The 23167-nt window shown below is 43.7% G+C and overlaps 1 protein-coding gene and 1 long non-coding RNA gene across 6 annotated transcripts in view; one reads left to right on the top strand and one right to left on the bottom strand.

Moving 5' to 3' along the window:
- Positions 1-23167, top strand: part of Fhl2 (four and a half LIM domains 2) — a 72625-nt gene that overhangs the window by 31210 nt on the left and 18248 nt on the right. For all 5 annotated transcript variants that reach the window (XR_015628878.1, XR_015628879.1, XR_015628880.1 and 2 more), the window contains 1 exon segment: positions 11788-11967. Coding sequence is in view for 2 of the 5 variants with exons in the window: in NM_031677.2 (NP_113865.1) it covers positions 11812-11967 (156 nt within the window). In the remaining 3 variants the exon portion in view is untranslated.
- The window catches only part of LOC148003707 (uncharacterized), a 19386-nt gene continuing 395 nt past the window's right edge, over positions 4177-23167 (bottom strand). Inside the window, exons 2-4 of the long non-coding RNA XR_015629115.1 lie at positions 10337-10572; positions 8302-8483; positions 4177-6071 (exon numbers count right to left, since the gene is read on the bottom strand). This is a non-coding gene — a long non-coding RNA (uncharacterized LOC148003707). The remainder of the gene's footprint in view (positions 6072-8301; positions 8484-10336; positions 10573-23167) is intronic.

Raw genomic sequence — 23167 nt, 5'->3', positions numbered from 1 at the left:
TAAAAAAGAAAAACAACTTCTTTAGGATGAAAAGAATTCTGATAGATTTCAGTCTTATGGAAAGAAAGTCTTGAAATGCTTTTTCTGATTTAAAGTGAAGAAATGGCCATATTTGCTTGATAATCTTCAGTTGCGTCTCTGGAACTCAACAAAGAACGCATTTTATGAAATATACAGCTGTCTTCGGTAAAGCCAACTTTCTTACACATATTTCGGGAAGTAATTAACTACAATTTGGACTTATAGTTACAAGGTTGCCTTCGAAACACTGCTCTAAATGTGTCTCGTGTTGGGGTGCTACTTTGCTTATGTGTAAATTTCACAGTAATGCAATAGAGAAAGGGTGTTTGTGGGTGTGGCTTGTGGGGGGGTTGTTTTGTTGTTGTTGTTTGAGATAAAGCTTCATTCTGTAGCCAGGAAAGCCTGGAATTTACTGTGTCATCCCAGGTAGCTTCAAACTGGTGCCTATCCTGCCTCAGCCTCCAACGTGTTGCAATTGCAGGAGTAACCTACCACATCCTGCAGCTACAGTGATCTAGAACCTCCCCGTCGAAGCCCCACCACCATAGAAACCAATTTGCATTAAGTTTTAGAATTCCCAACCCAACTAAAGTTTAATAAAAAAAGAAAAACAAAACAAGATTTAAATCATTCTTTCCCTCATTCTTTTTTCAGATTCAGTGCTCTCCTAGTTTTTAACAGAACAGTATGCAGTGTTGGGGACCCCTGTTGTGGCTTCTTTTCCTTCTGCCTCCTTGCAGCCCAGCCTCCCAGGCAGGATAGGGATGGGTATAGAAGTCTTAGCTGGCAGATGTACTTGGAGCAGAGCCAAGTCTATCAGGGCCTCAGTTTCCTCCCAGAGAACTAGATAACTATTGCATAGTATAAGCACCATGTGTAGATTTTAAAGCCTCCTGTTCACAGAGAAAGAAACTTAAATAGAAAAATCAAAATAATTTGATGTCCAAAGTTTCCCAGCCTGTAGATTGTGGCCCCAAGAACTGCCTCCAGATAGCTTGATATCTGAGTTCTGACCTCTATTCTCTACTACGATGCATTGAGAGAATATTCTGTTGAGGCCCTAGACCACATGTTTTGACCCAAGATTGTTAAACCACTTCAATACTGAGTGATATCTCAACTGCAGACAGAAATGCCCAGCAGGATATTAAAAAAAAATAAATGAATAAACAAAAAACAAACCCAGCTAACTAAACAAACACAACTCAGAAGGCCAAGAAGCCTGGATTCTACCCCTGTTCTGCACTGAGAACTGGCTACCTAACCTGACACACCATGTCAAAGTCAATGTATTGACCAAGCCAACTCTTATCAAAGACAGCGTTTACTTAAGGGCTTGCTTACAGTTTTGAAGACTTAGTCTATTGTCATCATGGTAGGGAACATGGTGGCACACAGGAGACCTGGTGCTGGAGAAGTTACTGAAAGTTCTACATTGTGATCCACAGGGAGAGTTTGGCCTGACGTAGGCTTTAAAACCTCAACGCTCCAGCCCCAGAGACACACTTCCTCCAACAAGACCATACCTCCTAATCCCTCTAATCCTTTCAAAGAGTTCTACTCCCTGGTGAACATATTGTCAAACATATTTGCCAATGTCATCCTTCTGATTCAAACCACACCTCGGGACCTGCCCCATCTGTAACCAGCTGTGATCTGGATATGATTTTTTTCCTCCAAGACTCACGTGTTGGAAGTTTAGTTATCCTTGTGTAAGTGTTGGGAGGTAGGGCCTTTGAAAAGTGGAGTCTAGGGGCTAGAGAGATGGTTCAGCTGTTAAGAATAATTACCAAGGGTCTGAGTTGGCTCACAACTCATAATTCCCTGTAACTTCTGCTTCTAGAGATCTTACATCTTCTGGATTCAGTGGACACCTGCACAAGCTCATACAGATACATACCACACATAAGAAATAAGTCTTAAGAGAGGAAGTCTAGTCAGCAGAAGGCTCCTCCTTGGGAGGAACTGGGGTTCCTCCATGTATCTCATCCTCTGCTTCCTGTGGATCTCTCTTCCTCTGCCTCCTCTGTGAGGCCCTTGAATCTACAGAACTCTGAGTTAAGTAAACCCACCTGAACGCAGAGCTGAGCGTTTAGGATGCTGGAAAGTGTTCTTGGAGCCAACAACTATAACTTGTCGTATACCCAGACTGTCAGTCAAAGAGTATACAGACCTGTGCTTGATGAGACCTTTGAAGTTATGCAATCAGTGAATGAGTGGAAGGAGGTACGCTAGCCTCTATTGGTAGGGTACTGATGTGGAACCCTGAGGCAGAACCACAAGAGAGAAGGGCTGCCGTGAAAAGGAAGAGGGCAGTTGTTCCTGAAGTGGGGGAGGCTAAAGGAAAAGGCCAGTGGATGTCTGTGTAAGATGGTGGGGCTGGGATTCATGGAGGCCAGGCAAGCGAAGACGAACCTGCCAGTGATTTGTACACTGGAGAGAGAAGGAGCCTGCTGGGAGAGAATACATGGCTTTCATTCCGTGGGTGTGGAGGCTGATATCAATCACCTGCCTGCTGGTACCCTAGAAAGCAGTGGTTGAGCCATCTGGTGCACTCTCCCTCCATCAAGGGTAAGACTTACGAACCTGAAACAGCCGGTCCTTTCGGGCTTCATTCACCAGGTTGGTCTTGGGTAGACAGAGCTAACATGTTTTGAGAAGCACTGGATCCATCAAGCACTGGATCTTAAAGAAGGCTTGGAGATAGAACCAGACTGGGGCTCTTTAGAGAGTGCTCTTGATCTCAGCTTTCCCAGTGACTAGCATGGCACAAGCGTTACTTTTGGTTACTCAGCACATTCTTTTGGCTGGATTAAGATGTCTCAAGTAGGGGAAACCCTCGGTCCTGTGAAGGTTTGATGCCCCAGTACAGGGGGATGCAAGGGTGGTGAGGCAGGAGTGGTGGGTGGGGGGGTGGGGGAGAACCCTCATGGAAGCAGGGGCAGGAGTGTGGGATGGGGGTTTGCAGAGGAGAAACCAAGAAGGGGGACAACATTTGAAATGTAAATAAAAAAATAACCATTCTTTTTTAAAGAAAGGAAGAAGCCCGAAGCACATAAAAATAAAATGTATAGCTATCCTGTATCTGTGGGCTTTAGATCAGAAAGTTGACATTTATTAGCTTTCTTTATTGAATAATCCAAGGGTCGTTCAGAAGATGGCATTTTGCCTTTTCTTCCTCCCACAAAATTTCTTAAAATCCACGAGCACAAGCCAGGACTGGTTTTAATTTTTTAGTTTTTAAAAGTTGCTAGTGTATATAGAACAGGATACCTCACCTTGACCTCTGCCCTCCGATGCACGATCCCATGAGGGCTCGTTAAAGGAACCATTAAGTGAACATCATTAAGTGAACATCTTATTAACTCAAAAGCATTTGCAATCCAAACATACAGAGGTTGAGCTCAAGTGAGTTCTAGGTAGGTCGCTCTATTTTTAGGCACAGTGCTATCATTTGAGCTGGTATTCATCGCTTTCACTGGATTCTCTATTTAAACTAATTTGGCTTGATGAGGCTCCCGTCTGTGTTGAGACCTAGGGGAAGACAAATCAAACCACAGTACAGACACTCTCTGACCAGGTGCCTCTGGGCTTGGGTGGAGTATCATCGATTACAAACACAACACCCACCAGGGGATTTTGCTGATCTCTGCGGTCCATGTCTGGATCTGTACATTTTTCTCAGGGCCTGGGAGTGTCTCTTGGCTGGCTTTTTGCTTCTTGACCTAGTCAGCCTGTATCCTGAACTGTGCAGCTGTGTGTTAGCTGGATTCAGAGTCCAAACACAATAGGAACGTTCTCCCTCCTGTGGAAGGAGCAAATTATCTGGAAGGAGGGGGTGAAAATGGCGTTGAAGAGAAAGAAAAAACACCTGGATCTGTTATTTCAGAGATTTGAACGGCATCAGATGCCAAAACACAATTACTTTTGGGTAGATTGAACATATGAAACGTTCCACCTTTTCACTCTTGACCTTTGCCCACATTTCTACCAGATTTTTTTTAGACTTATTTATTTTATGTCCGAGAGGATTTTACCCATGTGTATATTTGTACGCTGATGTGTGCCTGGAGAGCATTGGATCTCCTGGGACTGGAATTACATATGGTTGTGAGATCTCTATGGATGCTGGGAGACACATCTAAGTCCTTTTTTAAAAATTTTTATTAGATATATATTTCTTTACTTACATTTCAAATGTTAGTCCCCTTCCCGGTTTCCTGTCCATAAGCCCCCCCACCCCCTCCCCCTCCCCCAAACAGGTATTCCCCCATCCATCCCTCCTTACCCCCCATCTAATTCTTTATAGAAAGTGCTCTTAACCACTGAGCAAACTCTCTTGTACTCTACTAAGTTTTTTTAAAATTCATTTTCCCATCTATTCATTTCTTCATTCGTTCTACACTTATTCACAAAGGGCCTATATTAGTTCCCTGCTGGAGATGTCTCTGTGACATATACTGCTCTCTGCCCAGTGCTATGTGGTTGATAGACACAGGCAGTCATACAATGTATGGCTCATGAAAGCACAGTGCTTTCACACCGTATTCTTACAAAGAATCTATATCCAAGGGACCAACTTCTTACATTTTGTTAGAACATTGTGCTGAGTTACTTCTTAACACTGGAATTTTCTTCCTAACTCTGCAGTAACAATTTAAAGATCAGCATAACAGCCAGGTCTTGTGGCTGGTGCCTGAATTCCTAACTCTCTAGAGTCACGGGCATGAGGAATGGATGTTTAAGGCCAGTCTGGGCTATGCAGCAAGACCCTGTCATTAATGAATAAAGGAAGGAAGGAAGGAAGGCAGGAAGGAAGGAAGGAATATCCACTTTGTCCCAAACTAGCTAACTGTAGCTGCTTCTACGCGTGATGTGGGAAGGTATCTGGAAGGGTCACAGATTTCTCCTTAGATAGGGCTACATGGAAGGAGTCATAAGCAGTAAGGTTTACAAACAGGAAACATGGTTGACATCTCGTGGGATTTGGTTAAGGGATCTAGGCCCTTGGAGGTTTGGTTAATCAATGAATGAAACCACTGAGAAAGCTGTGGACTCTTTCTCAGCCTTGTGTCCACCTTGTTTAACAGAGTTGGACCTAAAACAAAAAGGTCTGGGCCACTAGGTCCCCCAAAAAGCTTTCTACCATGTCAGCTACTGTGCCTTGAATTCTCAAGAAATCTTCATCACTTAGACAGAAAATCAGAAGAGCTCCCTGGCTGCTCTTATGCCTCTCATCCTTCTTCTTTCTCTCCATCACGCTCTCCGTCTGTGGCTCCTTACTCTCACTTATTCTTCCTTCTCCCTGCTTTTCAAGTTTCTCTTGTCTTTCTGTAGCCCCAACACTGTCCCTTCTGGAAATCCATAAACAGAGCTGTATTTAGACTTGCGCAGGCTTTTATCATTTTTATAGTACATGAGCCCTAGGCGTCCTTGCTCCATTGACCTCTGAACCTTTATTTTTCAAGTGCCAGGAAGCAATCTGTGTCGTGTACTCAGTGCAGACTCCAAGCTTCTCCCAGTGCAGGTAGCTGAGTCTGGCCTCCAGTCTGAGTCCAAAAATCCAGCTTCTTGAAGTATCCTGGCTGCTCACGGCTGGAGGGGGATGACATCAGAGGATGACTTAATCCTGGGAAGGTTGAGAACTTCGGTACCCTATAATTTAAACTTAAATCAGTGAAATAACAAGTCAGCAGTCACACCTCACATTCAGGTGTCTTCCCTGCCTGCTCTTACTTAATCCTCTCAGCATTCCTATGCCACAGGTAATAGGCAGGAATTATATATAACCAGGTAGGAGAGGGAAGCGTTCAGAAAGGCAAATGGATTTCTCCACAGTTGAGTGAGAAACTCCTGGTCTTGATCTCCATTCTAATGCGGTGAAGAGACACCACAGCCAAGGCAACTCTTACTTGAAAAAGCATTTAATCGAAGACTTGATTACAGTTTTAGAGGCTTCGTCAGTTAATATCATGGCAGTGAGCATGGTGGCATGCACGCAGATCTGATGCTGGAGGCATAGCTGAGAGTTCTCCATCCTGATCCACAGGCTGAAAAAGAAGACAGAGAGAGACTGGGCCTGGCATGAACTTTTGAAACCTCAAAACCTACCACCGCCAGTGACATACTTCCTCGAACAAGGCTACACCTCCTAATCCTTCTAATCCTTTCAAAGAATTCCACCCCCTAGTAATTAAGCATTCAAATATATGAGCCTAAAGGGAACATTCTTCCTCAAACCAGCACACTCCCATGATTGTATTTTTGGAGAGACTAGTCAGCACTGGAATGTAGAAGCAGCCTTTAGCTGATCTGTGCAAGTTCCTGGGTTTTGTGTCTTAACACTGGGTGGGGACAGAGGAGGGGAAGGCAAAACAACCAAAACTAGATTCTGATAGTATGATGTTATTCTTAGGAGGCATCCATCCCATTCGTCTCCCCCAGTTTTACATGATAAAGTCTCCTCTGTGCAGTAAATGTTCTCTACTTAGTGCTGTGCTGATTTGGGGATGTGTGTAAAATCTGCCTACTGTGGGGGGAGGTGGGGGAGGCGGTATACCGAGCCCATGAACTGGCACACAATTCCTCTTCCTTGATCCTTGACTATGTTTTTGACTCAACTCCCCCCTCCCCACCCCATCTGCCTATCTTTCATTTTTCTGGGGTGTTTGTCCGGCCGTGTTTCCTATCCCATGGCATGGCCTTCTATGCCCTTGCCTACAGCATGACCTGACCACTCTTCTCAGTGGAGGTTACTCTTGCTAAAGTTTGTAGATCTCCATTGAGCTCCTAGCTTGGCTGGCATTCTGGAAGTTGATATAAAAGCTCTCCTCTCTAACCCCCTCATCTTTGTATCTCCAATCCTTTGTCTGTCCTCCATTACATAATTCAAGCTTACTCAATTATTTTTGAATGAATGAGAGAACAACTGGCTAAGTATTTTTGTAGGATTTAAAAATGCAGATTTAGAGGGAATTTCTAGTATAACACTATGGATGTATTTCCTCATTAAGCATGACGTAGGTACCTTGTTAGCAAGCAGATAATGGTCAGTCTCGTAGAAGGTGGCTTAAGGTAAGTGTGTAACTTTAAATATGAGGCTTTTCTTAAAGGTTTTTCTGGGACTCTAAACCTTTTCTAAAAGGTTTTACTGCAAATCTAACTCAGCAGTAAGCATGTGCATCTGTATGCTTGGCCTTTTACATAAAAATAAAGAAGATGAATGGGTTTAAAGTTACTTGTGACAGTGAGGCAAGCTCTAAGTTCTTGCATTCATTGCCTTGGGGACTGTTGACTCTAGGAGACTTAAAGACATTGCATGTTTTCTTTCGGAAATGGGAGGTTTTCTCAAAACAGGAAGGTTGGACAATCTCTGGGTTTAATATCATCATTATGCAGACACACATGCACACACACACCAACATAGGGAGACTACTATTTGGGGGAAGTAAAGGGACCAGGGCAAGGGAAAGTGATGAATGTCAAATATGAGCAAGGCATAATGACACATGCATGGCACATACATGAAAATGTCATAAATAAACATTATTGGATCAAAGATCTTAATGTAAGAGCAGAAACTGTTGAAGAAAACGCTTTAAGATACAGGCATAGGTAAATATTTTCTGAAGAAAACTCTAGCCACTCAGAAGAGAAAAACAGCAGCTGACAAGTAGAACCTCATGAGATTGAAAAGCTTCTGCACAGCAAAGAAAACAGTCAATCCCAAGCAAAGAGCCTACACAACGGGATAAGAATCTTAGGCAGACATACATCTGACCGAGGATTAATGCCTGGAATATTAAAAAGAACTTAAGGGGTTGGGGATTTAGCTCAGTGGTAGAGCGCTGGCCTAGCAAACACAAGGCCCTGGGTTCGGTCCCCAGCTCCGAAAAAAAGAAAAGAAAAAAAAAACCCAAAACAACAAAACTTAAACATCTAAACAATGAGAAATCAAACAATCCAGTCAGCAAGAAGACTAGTAAAGTGGGTAGCCCTTAAAGTATGAAACACAAATACCCAATAAGCACACAAAGACATTCAGCCTCCGTCCAGGAAAACACAAATCAAAGCTGCATTGATAATCCATCTTACTCCAGTCACAATAGCAGTCACTAAGAAAACAAAACAAAACAACTAACAGCAAACGCTGGCGAGAATGTAGACGGGTGGGGGGGCACTTATGCATTGATGGTATGAATTTAAACTAGTCCAGCTAATATGCAAATTAGTACAGAGGGCTCGCAAAAAAAAAAAAAAAAGAAAGAAAAGTTGACCTACCATATGGCCTGGCATTGCTGCTCTTGGGTCTTTACCCACACGACTCCCGCTATACATACCATCGAGATGCTTGCACATCAGTACATGCATTCCTGTATAAAATTCCATTCAGCACAGCTCCATATAAATGCAGTTGATTTATAGATTGAAAACTCCACATACAGTGAATGTGTATACTAAAACTAAAAGACAAAAATACAAAGATTTTTTTTCTAAGTAAACAGTGATGGATGGTGGTACCTGGGAGGGAAGACACTGGCTTCAGCCTTCAACCCCACCAAGTCTGAAATTCAGGAAGTTATTTAGCACCTCCATGCTCCTTACCAAATGACCTCCATAGGTGCCAGTATGCGGATATTTGGTTCCCAACTATTTGGGAAGGTTACAAAACCATTAGGAGATGGGGCCTTGTAAGAAGTGAGTCACTGAAGGCAGAGATTAAAGTTTTATAAGCTGCTCGCTCTCTCTCTCTCTCTCTCTCTCTCTCTCTCTCTCTCTCTCTCTGTGTGTGTGTGTGTGTGTGTGTGTGTGTGTGTGTGTGTGTCCAGTTCCAGCTAGCATGCATCCCCTCCATGATGGACTGGGCCCCCTTGAACCATGAGTCAAACAAATCCTCTCCCCTGAAAGTTGCTTTTTGTTCCAGCAAAGAAACAAAAGGAGCTCCTGACCAATTGACTTCTGTTTTCTAGACTCTAATCTATACATCTCGGCAGTGAGGAGGGACACATTAAAGCATGTCTAAAGTAACGATGGTCTCAAACTCCAAATTCTGGGGGTTTCTTCCTTTCCCCTTCTATTCTTTACTTTTTCCAACTGGGGGAAAGCCAACTTCTTGGCAGTTATCAGAGAAAAATAGAAAGATGCTTTATAGAAGGTACACGTCTGTCCCAAGCACTGAGAACCTCTGGAAAATATCCCCACAACACAAAATAGGGCCTCACATAGTAAGACTCTTAAGTAATAAGATCGTCATGTAAAAATGTATATTTCATTTTGAAAAATGATCCAAATGAATTGTTAGAAAAAAATAGGCCTTTATTTACTTACTGCTATTGTTTCCTGTTATGAGTGTTTAATTTTCTTTTTTTAGTATTATTATATTCTCAAGAATAATTACTATATCAGTGAAATAAATATGACACGTATGCAATTTTAAAAAGCTAAAGAGAAATCTATTATTTTGTATGTCTTTAAAAATTAATTCTTTAAGAGAGGGCATCACTAATGTATGTCTTGCTGTTTCTAACCAATGACGATGGTTCCTAATTTGTTCATTTTATGCCTTACTCTAGTTGATTGGGGCAGAAAACAGGAGTGACCTCTTAGGAAATATAAGAGACAAGGCAGGATGAATTCCACCATCATGAGAAGGAACCCTCTAGAGCAGATGCAGTTTGTCCTTCTGGCTGGGGGCCTGGGGTCCATGATGGTGGTATTTGGCACTGGATGACTTTATACTTTAAACAGATGTGCAAGGCTTTTGTTGTCACACCCTTAGATTTCTTTTTCTCTCGGTACTTGACCTATAGATTCAGAGGAGATGGAAAATGGCTGGAGGAAGAAGCAGGTGCCCCTCCCTCTTGTCAGATATAGACAGAGCATTTATGCAGATAGCCGCAGAGCTTGCAAGATAACCTCCTTTCCACAGAAAGGCTGGTGCTTATCCAAACCAGGAACCACCTTTCCACTTAAGATGGGTGTTACTCAGTTAGGTGGCTCCGGGAGAGCCCATGAGACTCCTTTTTTTTCCCACAGACATATTTGAATTACGATTTTTCCATTCATAAAATGAGGTAGTTGTTCTAGATGATCCGGGGATTTTTTTTCCCCCAGTTTTCAAGATCCCCGATTTCACAGTTAGCTCACTCCCCATTGTCCCTCTGTTTGTGTGACAGACTAGGAAGTGACCTCACCCCACTGCTGAATGGCAACCATAAATGGAAAAATATATATGTTTGAAGGCTGACACCCCCTCCCTGACCCCGGGATGAAATAAGTGAGCAGCCACGTTCAAGGCCAATGACTGAAGACTTACAGGAAAGCATGCAATCGTCTGCCAGCAGAGCTGCTACAGACCCAGCTTAAGCCAAACAGCTATTCATACATCGTGTTTCAGAATAATGGTTCCAGTGCTCAAGAGCCTCATCTTAGGGTGATATCACAGGAATGTCCAGACAGTGTTTTCTTTAACTCCAGGAAGAGCGATTTAGAAGGAAGGGTCTTGCCACATGTGTCCAGCTGCATGTTTTGTGCTCTTGGAAGCAAATCATTCTATAAACACAGACGTGAACCAGTAACAAAAGCTTATAGTCATTGCAACCTCGTGTATACAAGGCATCAAATTAACAACTACTATCAAATTTAATGTAATCATAAACCAGACAGCAACATTTTATTTGCATCAGAGAGCCAAATTCTGGGAGTTCACCCTTGAGTGACTTGAAATGATTGGAAACTGAGTTGTTTGCTTAGAGTTTGAAATATTGTTTAGTCACACCGCTCGCTGGTGTGCCTGTCATTGATCGATACAACTTTGCACGTTTAACACATCAGTTATTGCCAATTAAGAAAAATCTCCTGGAGAAAGAAATCAAGTCTAAAATTTAATGTCCCTTTTTTTCACGCCAGGATACAAGAGTGGGCTCCTTGCATCCAAAATAGTCCTAAAATGATTTTGAGGGATGATGGTTCAAGGTGGGAAGGTGCAAATCAGTCATTTCCTTTCTTCTACCCCACAGAACATCCTTTTCTCTCCACACTGCATACTCATCCTGGAAAAATGTAATATGCCTGGCATGGAGACACATTCTTGTCCCCCTGCTTTGCAAAGCTTGAGGTGTCTTCTGGAAAGTCCTTGACTAGTCACTGCATTCCCAACCATGTGCTAATCCCTGTTCTTGGAAGCAAGCCTTTCTCCTTATCCTGCTCTCTGGATATCCAGAGAGCTGAAGTATAGAAGAGAGCGTTCCATGCAAAAGAAATGCTCCCTAAAGGAAGTTGGCAGTCTCTCGTGTAGATTGTGCTTCCCAGTGCAGATTCAGGCCAAGGTCAATACTCTCCTGGCCTCTGACTACAGATTTTCCTGTCAGATATCTTTCCCCTGTGCCACTGTGCTTTCTTCCTTTTCAAACTTATGAATCACAAAGGAGAGTCCATGGAAAATCTTTTTATAGAAATAGACGTATTGCTTCTGTGCTTGCCGCTCTAACTTGAGGGCAGAGAGATGAAGCAGGGTCATGCATTGGAAGTCTACACACAACTAAGGTAGAATGGAGGCTCTGCTGCCTTTTTCTGGAATCCGAATTCTCCTATGTTCATACGGACTGATGTAATGAATGGACTACATTCGAACACAAAACCTCCCCAGCTTAAAAAAGTTCCACTGAACATTTTGAGCATTGAAAGTCTGTCCAAGCCACTGCCTTCATAGTTGGCATCTGAAGTGTCCCTGGGTTCATGTGTGGGCTTTCTCTTCTTTTTTCACAGGTTGCTGTAAAGACAGGTGTCAGCATGACTGAACGCTTTGACTGCCACCACTGCAATGAGTCTCTCTATGGCAAGAAGTACATTCTAAAGGAGGAGAACCCGCACTGTGTGGCCTGCTTCGAGGAGCTCTATGCCAACACCTGTGAGGAGTGTGGAACACCCATCGGCTGTGACTGCAAGGTAGCTGCCTGCTGACCCTTAACAACTTCCCTTGGGCTTCCGAAAACCCAGCTACTTCTCATCTTCCTGGTCCTTATCTACCAGTATTCTGTGTCTCAAAAGCCCCCTTTGGTGGCCTTAAATCTCTTACCAGGCAGGGCAGAGCTGCTCTTTCCATGACCCAGTCACTGCCCATTAGACAAGGGCCTCGCCAAGCTATGTGCTTGGTGTCCTAAGTCCACAGTCCCTGTTCTGGTTACTGGGGCTCTTATCTAACCCCACCCTTCCGGGCAATGGTAAAACCTTCTCAGGGCGGCACTCTCTTGCCCCTTCTGTTTGCCTCTTGGTGACTAACAGGGAACAGGTGTTGCCTAGTCAATATTTGATGAGCGAATGTATATAAGCATTATCTAGTCAGCCCCATAGATAAATGGAGCCAGAAAAGCAGCAAAGTCCTTAGGATACAATGGGCTCTTTTCCCTTTGGGTAGAAGAATGGGGTTTGTATTTCAATTATACATTGAAGGAATCAACAGCTTCCCATACATGGCACAGCATGGTTGACAGAAACCTCTTCATCCCTGCTAAATGACCAGTGATGGAAGATCACACATAGCCTAAACTGTCACACAAGGCAGGGTCTGTCTTAGTTAGCTTTCCTTCAACCTGACCACAGACAAACAACTTCTAAGGAAAGTTTACTTTGTCTCAAAATGTGAGACTTTCCAATTCTTGGGTGGTTGGCTCTGTCACCTTTGGGCAGCACACCATGGCAGGAGCATATGACAGAGAAAGCCTCTCCCGTTATGGTAGTAAAGAAAACAACTGAAATAGGATAGGGCTAAGGACCCAGTATTCCCCTCAAGGACACATTCTAGTGGACACACCCCAGGCTATACCTCCTGAAGTTTCTACCTCTTAGCAGTTCCAAGCTTGATACCTTTGGGGCACATCTCAGACCCCAACTATAGTAGGGCTCATGCAAGATTCTTGTTATCTTTACCAGCAAATGCACTCCTAGATCACCCCACAGCCACAGAATTGATTAAAAATCAATTTGGAGTCCCTAGGGAATTCCCAGCTTCTAGACTCAAAGGAAATTCATGACATTGTCCTTGTACTGTGTAATTTCAGCTATCAGCACTTTGTATTCCTCTGGGATTTTCACCACTCTCTTCCATGACTAAAATATCAATACATAACTTCTGACTGTGTCAGGCTCCGTGTGCTGTAGGAACGTTCTGCCTTGTCCAATGCATTCTCTTTACTCATTCTTTTGTTGTCTATCTCCTAGAAGGGAGTAGTCAAGTGGGTGTGGCAATAACTTCTGTTGCTAGGTATCTAAGCATTGAGGAAGAATTTCTGTCTGCAGAGAGAAGCTTGCCTGGGCAGAAATGAACAATGTGGATCTGGGTCACTCAAAACCAACCTGCAGTCAAGTAGCTTTAGCTTCAGAACTAACTATACATAGTGTTAGAGGAAACTTAGCAGTTGTGTCAGGCAAATTTAAAGTGTTCAGAGGGTTGGCTACAATAAGCAAACAGCTGACTTGATCCATCTCGAATGTCCTCCTTTCTCTACTTTTTTGCTGGTGTAGGCCGTGTTCCAGGTGGTAAGTGTTCCTAGTTTCCATGTTAGCTTTTCATCGCAGTGGCATAGATCATTAGTTTACAAAGAGAAGAGTTATTTAGGCTCTTGGCTTTCGAGGGTTCCCTCCGTGATTGGATGGACACATCACTTTTATTGGGGACTGTACCAAGTCAATCGTAGTGATTGGTGCACAAGGGAAAACCTCCTACTGTGTGATCTGAGAAACAAAGTGTGAGAGAGGCAGGAGCCAGGGTGTCATAATCCCCCTTTTAAAGGGCCTCTCTGCCTTCTGAAGGTTCCACGGCCTCTCAGTGGCTCCTGGCTGGGATATAAACCACACAGGACTGCGGAGGAAACCTGAGACCAAACGATAGCAACCTCTCTACTAGCACAATGGGCCAAGCAGAAGAGCTCAGCTGCCAGTCTCACTGCTTTCTGTTTAGGTGTCACATAAGCAACTCGATCTCCAACCGTTACTTGACCCCTCTATGTTCCTGTCCACATCTGTGAAATGGAAAATTGGGGATCTGCTGAGTGGGGTTATTATGATTAGTGTTCTCACACAAAGTCCTCACACTGAATGGCAGCTGTGATATTGTAAGCCCCATGCTTCTGTCTTCTCTCCAACTCCTTTTCCCGTTCTTTATGTAATGCTTTCTGTAACTCATGCTTCTCAGAAGCCTCACCTCTCTGTCCATTTTCATGGAGAAAATACGAGCAAAAACATCCATGTGGAAGACAAACTCCTAGACAGAGACAAGAAGTATTTTATAAAAATTTTTATCCAGGTAAGAAATAGTTAAGTTGGAAAGAGGTCTACATAGCGTTCTGAGGAAGAACTCCAGTTTAAAGGGAAAAAAATGTGCATATCTGGGACTAGTCATCCCTGACCGATGACTGAAGTAAAAACAAGACATAAGTCACTTATCACTCTCTGGAATTATTTAATGGAAAGACCCCAAAAGCCAGTCTTCCTTCCAGAGGCATTTAATGCACAAATAAACAAGAGTCTCTACAGGGGCCAAAGTCAACAAGACTGCTGAAGGGGTCAGAAGCTAGCGCACTGAACTTTTCAACCCGCATCAGCAACTTGAGCTCAGTGGGCGTGGGTCCTGCTCTGTGATTTTCCTCATTTGGGAGCAAAGAGATATTGGGTTGAAGTGAGACCTTTGCAGTGGAGCACTTACACTGTTTGCCGTGGTTTTCGTGACTGGCAAATGCAGTCGTGTAGTTGAGTTTGAGGGGGAAGCAGTGACAAAAAAAAAAAATTTTTGTTACTTCTGGAAGTAAAGCCAAAAATTGCAACAGAAAGGTGAGGTGCTTAACTGAGCTGCTGGCCACTCAGTCTTGTTATAGCAGTCCAGCTACCGTACACTGTGCTCAGCTCTCTGGAAGACACACTTATCTGTAAAATTTTAAGATATACTCATGCCTGCGTGAGTTAGACTAATTTTCGAAGTAGTGACTAAATTTTAAATGAGAGAGGTGAGTCTTGCCAACCCGTTGCTGTACCTAGTTTACATACATTTATTTGTTTGTCCCTGGGCAGCCACCTAGACATCCTCCTCTTCTCCATTCTGCTCCTCGAAATACCATGATACCCAAGAGAAGATCATGGATTCTGACCACCAGTGAAATAACTGAGGAGTGACAAAACAAACATCATTTTATCATCCTCCAATACTATACATCCTTTTTAATTTTTCTTAGATACCGGTAGATGCTGGCAAAAAAAAATCAAGAAAAATAGGCTGCCCATAGAGAACTATGCATTTGAAAATCAATAACTTTAACAAAGGGCCTCAGACTGAACAGACCCACTAGTCCACGTCTCTGCAAGATAAGTCCTGATGCTAGGCAGTCTGCCATGTACCAGTAGACCCTGAGAGGGGGCCGCGAAGAGAGCAGTCATAGAAAAGAAAAGATACCCGCAGAAGAAGGCTGGCAGCTAAGACTAAATTTAAGACTTAGCACCTGCTGTCAAGTTGCTTGGGCCTGACAGTTGAAAATTACTCTGTTGCACAATCTAAGAACTTCTAGGCTGCCCATAGATAAGGATGTTCTGATCCCATCTATGTAGAAGCCATTGATGCTTAGAAGAGCTGAAGGTCTTACTGAGAATTGGCACTAGAAAGTAGTAGAGAAAGACTCAGAAGGTTCCTAACCAACAACCCATGCTCCTTGCCCTCCTGAAAAAGAGCCTTGGCCATGGTCTTCAGGTCAGATAAGGACTCTCAATGGTCAGTCCTGTGAATAACAGATGTTTGCCCTACCTTTGCCAACGGCCATTGATGAAAAAGGCCTTGTCCTTCTCTTAGATCCTGTCTGATGACAATGATGTGGTGCTGGAATGGTTGTATGGTTCCTGTCCAGCTTCCTGATGTTACTGAGGCAGACTCATTGTGTCCCTTGTCCCTATCCACCATGGTATGTCACTCACTGAAAGAGTGAGCTTCTCAATAGAGTTTATTCCATGAGACTGTGGAAACTCAAGAGGAAGTCCCCAGGGCAGGGTTGGAATAAACAGGGAGTAGATGATTGTATCAAACTTCCTAACCTGTAGCCATCAAATCCCTTACTCAGGCATTACCTCTATTCCACCAAAAGTGAGCAATGGCAGCGGGCGTGATCCAGGTGGTTGATTCAGGAGCAGGAGCGCATACATGGGCTACTTATTGGCTTTACTAGTCACTCAAGTGGGACACAGTGAAGTGGTGGTGGAATTGGAACAAATCCTTCCCACCAGAATATATTTTCTCACTTAATATTGGAAGGTTTTTAACAGAAGATCTAGGAGGTTCTTGTTTGGTGAGTAATATGTGAACCCTAAGATAAGACTCTAGTTCTTACATACCCAGGGAAGATCTAGATCCCTATCCTGTTTTAGAAAGTTCTTGAGCACCATTAGAGTAGGGAATTGTTAGAAAAAGCCGTTAATTCTGCTGACATGATACAGGCCATTTCTGCAGCCCTTCTGGACCCTTCTCTGGCGAGCGTACTACTCCATTCTTCCTCCCTTTTCCAAACTCGATGCTTAGTATTTGGGCTAACTTTCAAGTTGTTTTTTTTTTTTTCTCTTTTAAAAATATGAGATCTTGTGTTGGGTGTGGTGGCTCATGCTTTTAATATCAATACTCCAGAGGCAAAGGCAGGTGGATTTCTGGGAGATCAAAGCTATTCCAGTTTACAAAGCAAGTCCTAGGCCAGCCAAGGTTACCTAGTAAGACCCTGTCTACAAAATTATAACAACCAATAAAAATTTTAAAATGTATCAAGTTAGTGCTCTCCAAATTAGGATGCCATTTATTAATATTATTAATTAATTAATTGCATGTGTGTGTGTGTGTGTGTGTGTTTGACTATAGACCGATGTGAGTTATTGTGTATTTGTATAGATGTTAGAGAATAACTCTCCTGGGAGTTCTCCCAGGAGTTCCTGCGAGTTCTGACTTATAGAATCCAGGGATCAGATCTGTATACAAGCTTCTCTACAGAGGGGCCATCTCTTGGCCTGATTTCTCTGTTCTTAATGAGCGAACTACCTTTATAGATTTTTCCATGTAAACTCTGTCCACAGACTTTGAAATGAGCACAGATATCATGGGTGCAAAAGTTCTGCTTGTCCTAGGTTTCATTCCAAGGTTCCTGGCGGACACCCGAAGTTGTCGTGATTTATATGAGCAGCAGGACACCCTACAGTCAGCATGATAACAAGTCAGCTGCAGATAGCTGCATATACAAAAGAATGATTCATATCCCATCTGGGACAAAGTGGGATTCCTTGAGATTTTGTCATGCTCCTCAGAACATGTTGCAACTTTGAACTTAAGAATTGTTTATTTCTGGAACTTTCCACTAATAATCTAGTGTTATGGTTGGCTATAGGTATCTGAAAATATGGAAGTTAAAACTGTAGTAAAGGGTGAGTATTGGATTTATTTGGACAGTTTTTTTTTAAAAAAAAAAAACACTTTATCTAAAGGAAACAATAATTCAGGGCCTTCGGAGTGAGGAATAAAGCTGGCTGACTGGGTTCTATAAAGAAAACAACTCTATGGTTAAGAAGCACCAGACGTCATCCTGCAGTGGTATGCTCAAGGCAGGACCCTGAAGCAAATCTACCTAGGCTTACACACCTGGTTCCATCTTCAACAAGCCGTGTGACAGGCGCCAGCCCTGTCACCTCTGAGTCTCCATTTCCATGTCTGTCAAATGATGTTGCTTATCTCACAGAACTCTCAGGGAAACTGACAGTGTGAGGGAAGATTTCTTCTCTGGGACAGTGTGAGGGAAGTTTTTTTCTCTGGACAGTGTGTGACAGCTATTCTTTCTCCCGCTGTCCATTCCTCCAGACTTCATTTGTGAGGGGCTGAAAGAACGGAGTGGAAACAGGACCAGCCTGTGGTAGAGCACACCTTTTCAGCATGCTGGGTGTGACGGATCCTCTCACACTCTGAAATCAGTCTGCTCAAGAAGCAGTTAGTTTGCAGAAATGACAGTCAAACATCGCCTACCCTGGGTGGAGGAGGAGATGTGGGAAGGCGACTGGCTGCAATAAGGACCCAGCTGCCTCGTGCTATAGCCAGCTACAGAGGCACGGGGCTCCCTTCAGATCACTGACTCTCTCAGGGCTCAGCTGAAGTCCTAACGAGAGCACATTTGGAGGGGAACAACAAGCGTGTCCTAGATAGGGATGTTCTCAAAGTGAACGCTGTTGTCTGAAGTGAAGTGTTTGTGCTGTTCTCCCGTGTGGATCACATTTTACTGCAGTTTATGACCTTCCTGTGAGCTCAAGATTAGCCTTAGTGGTTTTGTTTTTGTTTTTGTGGGAAATATAAACTGTCTTTCCCCTTCTTTTTCCAATCTCTATAGAAAACTTCTGTCTCTATCTCTCTCTGTCTCTCTCTGTCTCTATCTCTGTCTCTTTGTCTCTCTCTCTGTTTCTATCTCTGTCTCTCTGTCTCTATCTCTGTCTCTTTGTCTCTCTCTCTGCTTCTTTCTTTCTTTCTCTCTTTCTTTCTTTCTTTCTTTCTTTCTTTCTTTCTTTCTTTCTTTCTTTCTTTCTTTCTTTCTTTCTCTTTCCAGTGCTGGGGTGAGCATAAGGCTTTATGTATGCTAAGCCAGTTCAAGCAACCCTGCCCCTTAGCCTCTAAATGTTGTCAATGCTCATAATATATTATGGTCCTCCTCAGTATCTGAAAGAGATTGTGAGTGTAAAATCTCTTTGAAAGGGATCAAGTCTCTTATACAGAATAGTACAGCATTTACATGTAACCACACACAGCCTCCAATATTCTGTAAACTGTCTCTAGATTACTTGTGATACTCACTGCAGTACGATACGATATAAAGAATTGGGTTGTATTATTTAGGGAATATTAGCCTCCCAAGGTATGAATGTTCAACACAGATGAAATTTTAATTTTTTTTTTGTCTGTGGTTGATTGAATCCAAGGATTCAGAATCTATACATGTCAGAGCCATTTGTACAAAACATTGTAGAAAAGCAAACAAACTAGTCAACATTGGCATGGAGCTAATCATAAACACTAAACTTCTGTTTGGAGCTGTGAATCTGAGGAATAGAAAGATCACTTGGCACCGGACCTTTATGATAAATATTTGGCAGGTAGTGTCAAGCATCGGTCAGCTTTGGCCTATTAATTTTTGAGTGGTATTATTTTGTTTTTGAACTGTCTCTCTGAGCCCTGGGAAATCCTGGGACTAAGACTCAAAACACTGAAACCAAATGGGCCTGGAAGTCTCTCTGTGCCCTGCAATCTCAGTTACATCTTCTCACACGGCCCTTTGCCCACTTCCTGATTAGCACAGTAAGCTGGGAGACTAGGTTGAAGTTGAGACAGTATCAAGTGACCTCAGACTCCTAAAGAACACAGCCTGAGAGCCCCAGGAATTGCCCAGTGACCTCATCAGTGAGGTGTGGCTTTGAAGAAGCGCAGAGGCTCTGTGTTGGCCGGGGCGCTGGCAGACTTTCACAGGACACATGAGATATGTGCTCTGAGTGCGGCCGAGCAGATGGAGGTGTACAGGTGCTGGAGCGAGCCCGGGCTGGGTGAGCACGTTGGGATTGATTTGGAAAGGGTAGACACTGATGTGCCACCTTAAAAAAAGAATATGGAACCACAATTTGGTTTGTTCAATCAGTAAAAGTGGGGATTTAGGGATGGGGTTTGGGGGGATGCCCGGGGTTTTGCATCCTTGGGTCAAATCTATTCATGCATAAACATAAACCTTTGTCTCACGGGGTTATTGTATGGTTCAAAATAGGCAAGTAGAGTTTAGAAACACATTGTTAGATTATAAGAACCAAAGGAAGTTTAAAAGCACTCTACAAAATTAGAGTGCTGGAATTCTTATGTTTTTGATTGTGAGCCTAGCCTTTAACGGCTGAGCCATCTCTCCAGCCCGAGTGCTGGAATTCTTACTGTGGACCTTTTGAGATGTTAACATTTTTTAATAGGGTGTGGTAGCTCTTGCTTGGAACCCTAGCTCATGGGAGGCTAGGAAAGAGGGTGCTGAGTTTGAGACTTGGTCTCTCCAGTAAGCTAAAATACAAACAAACAATAAAAACCCCAAGAAGGCACAAGAAAGAAAGAAATTCTGATTTCCATTACCGTCTCCGCATGGAAATTTAGTGTCAGTGAGTGACATCTTCAGGCCATCGCTTTCGCGATTTGGCATTCACTGGACCGTTTCTATGTAGCAGAAGCTGCTGCCAGCGCTTTGCGTGTGTTTACTGTTTCAGCCAGTAGCAGGCACCTTCCTTCTGGTTTTTCAGTAAGAAGTCTGAGGTTGAGAGGCTTAGTGCTTGCCCTCAGCCATGCAGCTGGATAGATGGAGGATCGAGGGTATAAAACTAGCCTGGCTCTTGGGCCCCTGAGCTTAACTGTTGAGTCTCCTGCTTCTGGGATCTCAGGGGTACCCAGCCCATAATAGCACTAGTTATGGGACATGCACGAGGCCCTCCTACTGCCTGCACATCCCACATACTCTGATGTTGAGCTAGGAAGCCCGTCACCACCTCTAGCGGGAACGGGGGAAGGGCCAGTCTGATCCCCATACACACCCCCACCTCCAGAACCTGCCAGCAATGGTGGCACAACCCTGTATGGTGGGAGTTTTCTTTTCGGCCCACCAAATTCAGGCATAAAGTCAGAGGTTGACATTTAACTTCAGAGAAAACATTTGTAAGGGTCCACAATTTGCTGAAGAACAATACCCTATGCTCAAATAGTATGTAAAAGCAAAGAGCGTTTTATTCTGCACAAGTTCAGCATGCTGGGGTCTCCCTTTACCAAGATAGAGACAACCAAGTGAGCTCGAAGTACTGATTTAAAGCACATTAGGGAATTCCGGGTTAGGTGGTCCTTATCTCACTTCATCTCCAGGGACACTCCATCACTGAGACGTGGGGGCTGGAATCTGTTGCTAAGGATACAGCTGAGGAAGTCTGGAAACTGCTGCTGACCCTTTGTCCTGCCTCAGGCCAGGTAGTGGGGCAGCTTCTGAGGCCCAGACTTGCTTGAAATGGCCCAGTTCTTGGAAACAGATTTAGATCTAGTCTCCTTAACTGCCAATTTGAAGCCTGCCATGGAATTAGCTAAGCCTTCTCGACTTCTGTCAGAAAGGTTTTAGAATGAACAGTGTACACTAACTATGCTATCTGTGGTGAGTGTGTGCATGCGCAAGAGAGACAGGTGAGTTCAGGAGGCCTCTGGAAATGTGTCCTGAGAGTGCTGCTCACAGGAAGTCAGCTGGGAGGGCTCTGCCTGACTCTTCATAGGCTTCCTGTGATCTCCACATGCCTGACTTGGCTCTCTGAGTGGCATGTGACAGGTCCATCTAAAGGATATGACAGTGCTCATATATAAGGTCAAACTTTCAAGTGTCAGATGACCGTCAGCAAGGCAGATTTAACTCTGTTGTGTTTTTGTTGCAGAATGGTTCACTGCGGGAAGAAAAAGGAGTTCCCGTAAAACCTTAGACCAGTTAGAGCCTTTGGCTGGCTTCTCTGCAAATGTCTCATTACACCAATGCACAGGACTCTGTCCTTTTAGGGACTCAATAGCCCATGTGGGCACTGGCGACATCTGGTGGCTTCACTTTCAAGATGTAGTTCTGGTTTTTCATTTTGTTTTGTTTTTCATTTCTAAAGGTTACCTCAAAATGCAAATCTCCTCAACCCTTGAGGTGGTTTGAATGAGGTGTCCCCTGTAAGTCTCAAACATTTGAATACCTGGTTCCCAGCTGATGGTTGTTGGAAAGGATTAGGAGGTGTGGCCTTGTTGGAAGAGGTGTGTCTCTGTGGGTCCATTTACTTAAAAACCTCGCCTTCTCCAGTGTGGGCAATGAACCTGCTGCTTCCAGACTGGGAACTCAGCCCTTCTCACTGCCATGAATTTGCTCCACCGTCCTGGCTTCTAATCCTCGAAAACTTTAAGCCCAATTAAATACTTTTTTACATCATCTTGATTACGGCGTTCTGTCATAGTGAAAAGTAACAAAATTGTGCCACCTTTCCTCGCTAATAAAAGGTGACCCCTTCATACGTGTGCAGTGCCTGCTCCCTGAGCTGAGTTGCTGCAAGGTGACAGTAGGCCACCTTACAAAAAAAGGCTTCTGACCTCTCTCTTTTGATTCTTTCCAATGGTGGGCCACCATGGGAAAGCACTCTGCAGCCACTCCACCAAGGATCCTCATTGGTGGGATGATGTGTTACAACAGAAGGCCAGCTAACTTCTAAGAAAGCAACCTTCATCCAGTACGGTTTCCACTGAACCTGACACCGCCTAGCTTGCTACATGCCAGATGTGCCACTGCAAGCAAGCTCAGGAGTGCATCTGCGCTTCAGGACTGACTGTATTTCAGGGTTATGCAGTATTGTGAGCTTACAGCATGGTCCCAATTACCATCATTTACCGTGCATATATCTGCAGTTCATTGTTTATGTTTGTTTTATCTTGTCTGCTACCTGGCCCTGTAAGGGGTTTAATTTTGAAGGTGGGGTATGTGTATGGAGAAAGTCCAGGTTATACCTAATCCCAAATGATACCAATATATGTATATGACATATCATATAGTGATATACATTGTATGAGCTTACTAGTATGTAGTGACTTAACACATGGACAGATGGTCTCCAAGCATATTATACTGCATTTCACTTATCAAAACATACAACAAAGTACATATAATCTCCCCACCATTTTTTTTTCTTCTAAAATTACTTTCAGTATTTAACCTGCAAAAGACAGGTTTGGGCTTCTGCTCTCACTCCCTACTCTCATCATACATAGACTGATGGGAGTCCAGCGTATGTGTAAGCCACGTCCCTGATCCATTTCTACAAAGGACCAACCCACTGGCATGCAGCGAGCTAGCTGGCTTCAGGGGAGCGTGAGCCTCACAGAAACAAGGCCTCCTAGTTCAGTGTCTAAGAAGGGTTTCTAGTGCTGTGAGAAAACACGGTGACCAAAAGAAACATCCAGGGGAGGGGCTTGTTTCAGTTTACAACTCTCAGACTACACTCTGTCACTAAAGGAGGTCAGGGCAGGAACCGATACAGAGGCTGAGAATAAGTGCTGATTGCTGGGTTGTCCCCTCCCCTCCCC

The sequence above is a fragment of the Rattus norvegicus genome, chromosome 9 (genome assembly GCF_021556685.1).
Source record: "Rattus norvegicus strain SHRSP/BbbUtx chromosome 9, alternate assembly SHRSP_T2T, whole genome shotgun sequence".
NCBI lineage: Eukaryota > Metazoa > Chordata > Mammalia > Rodentia > Muridae > Rattus > Rattus norvegicus.
Note: the sequence above shows the minus strand (reverse complement) of the source record. Positions and strands in the feature narration are given on the sequence as shown.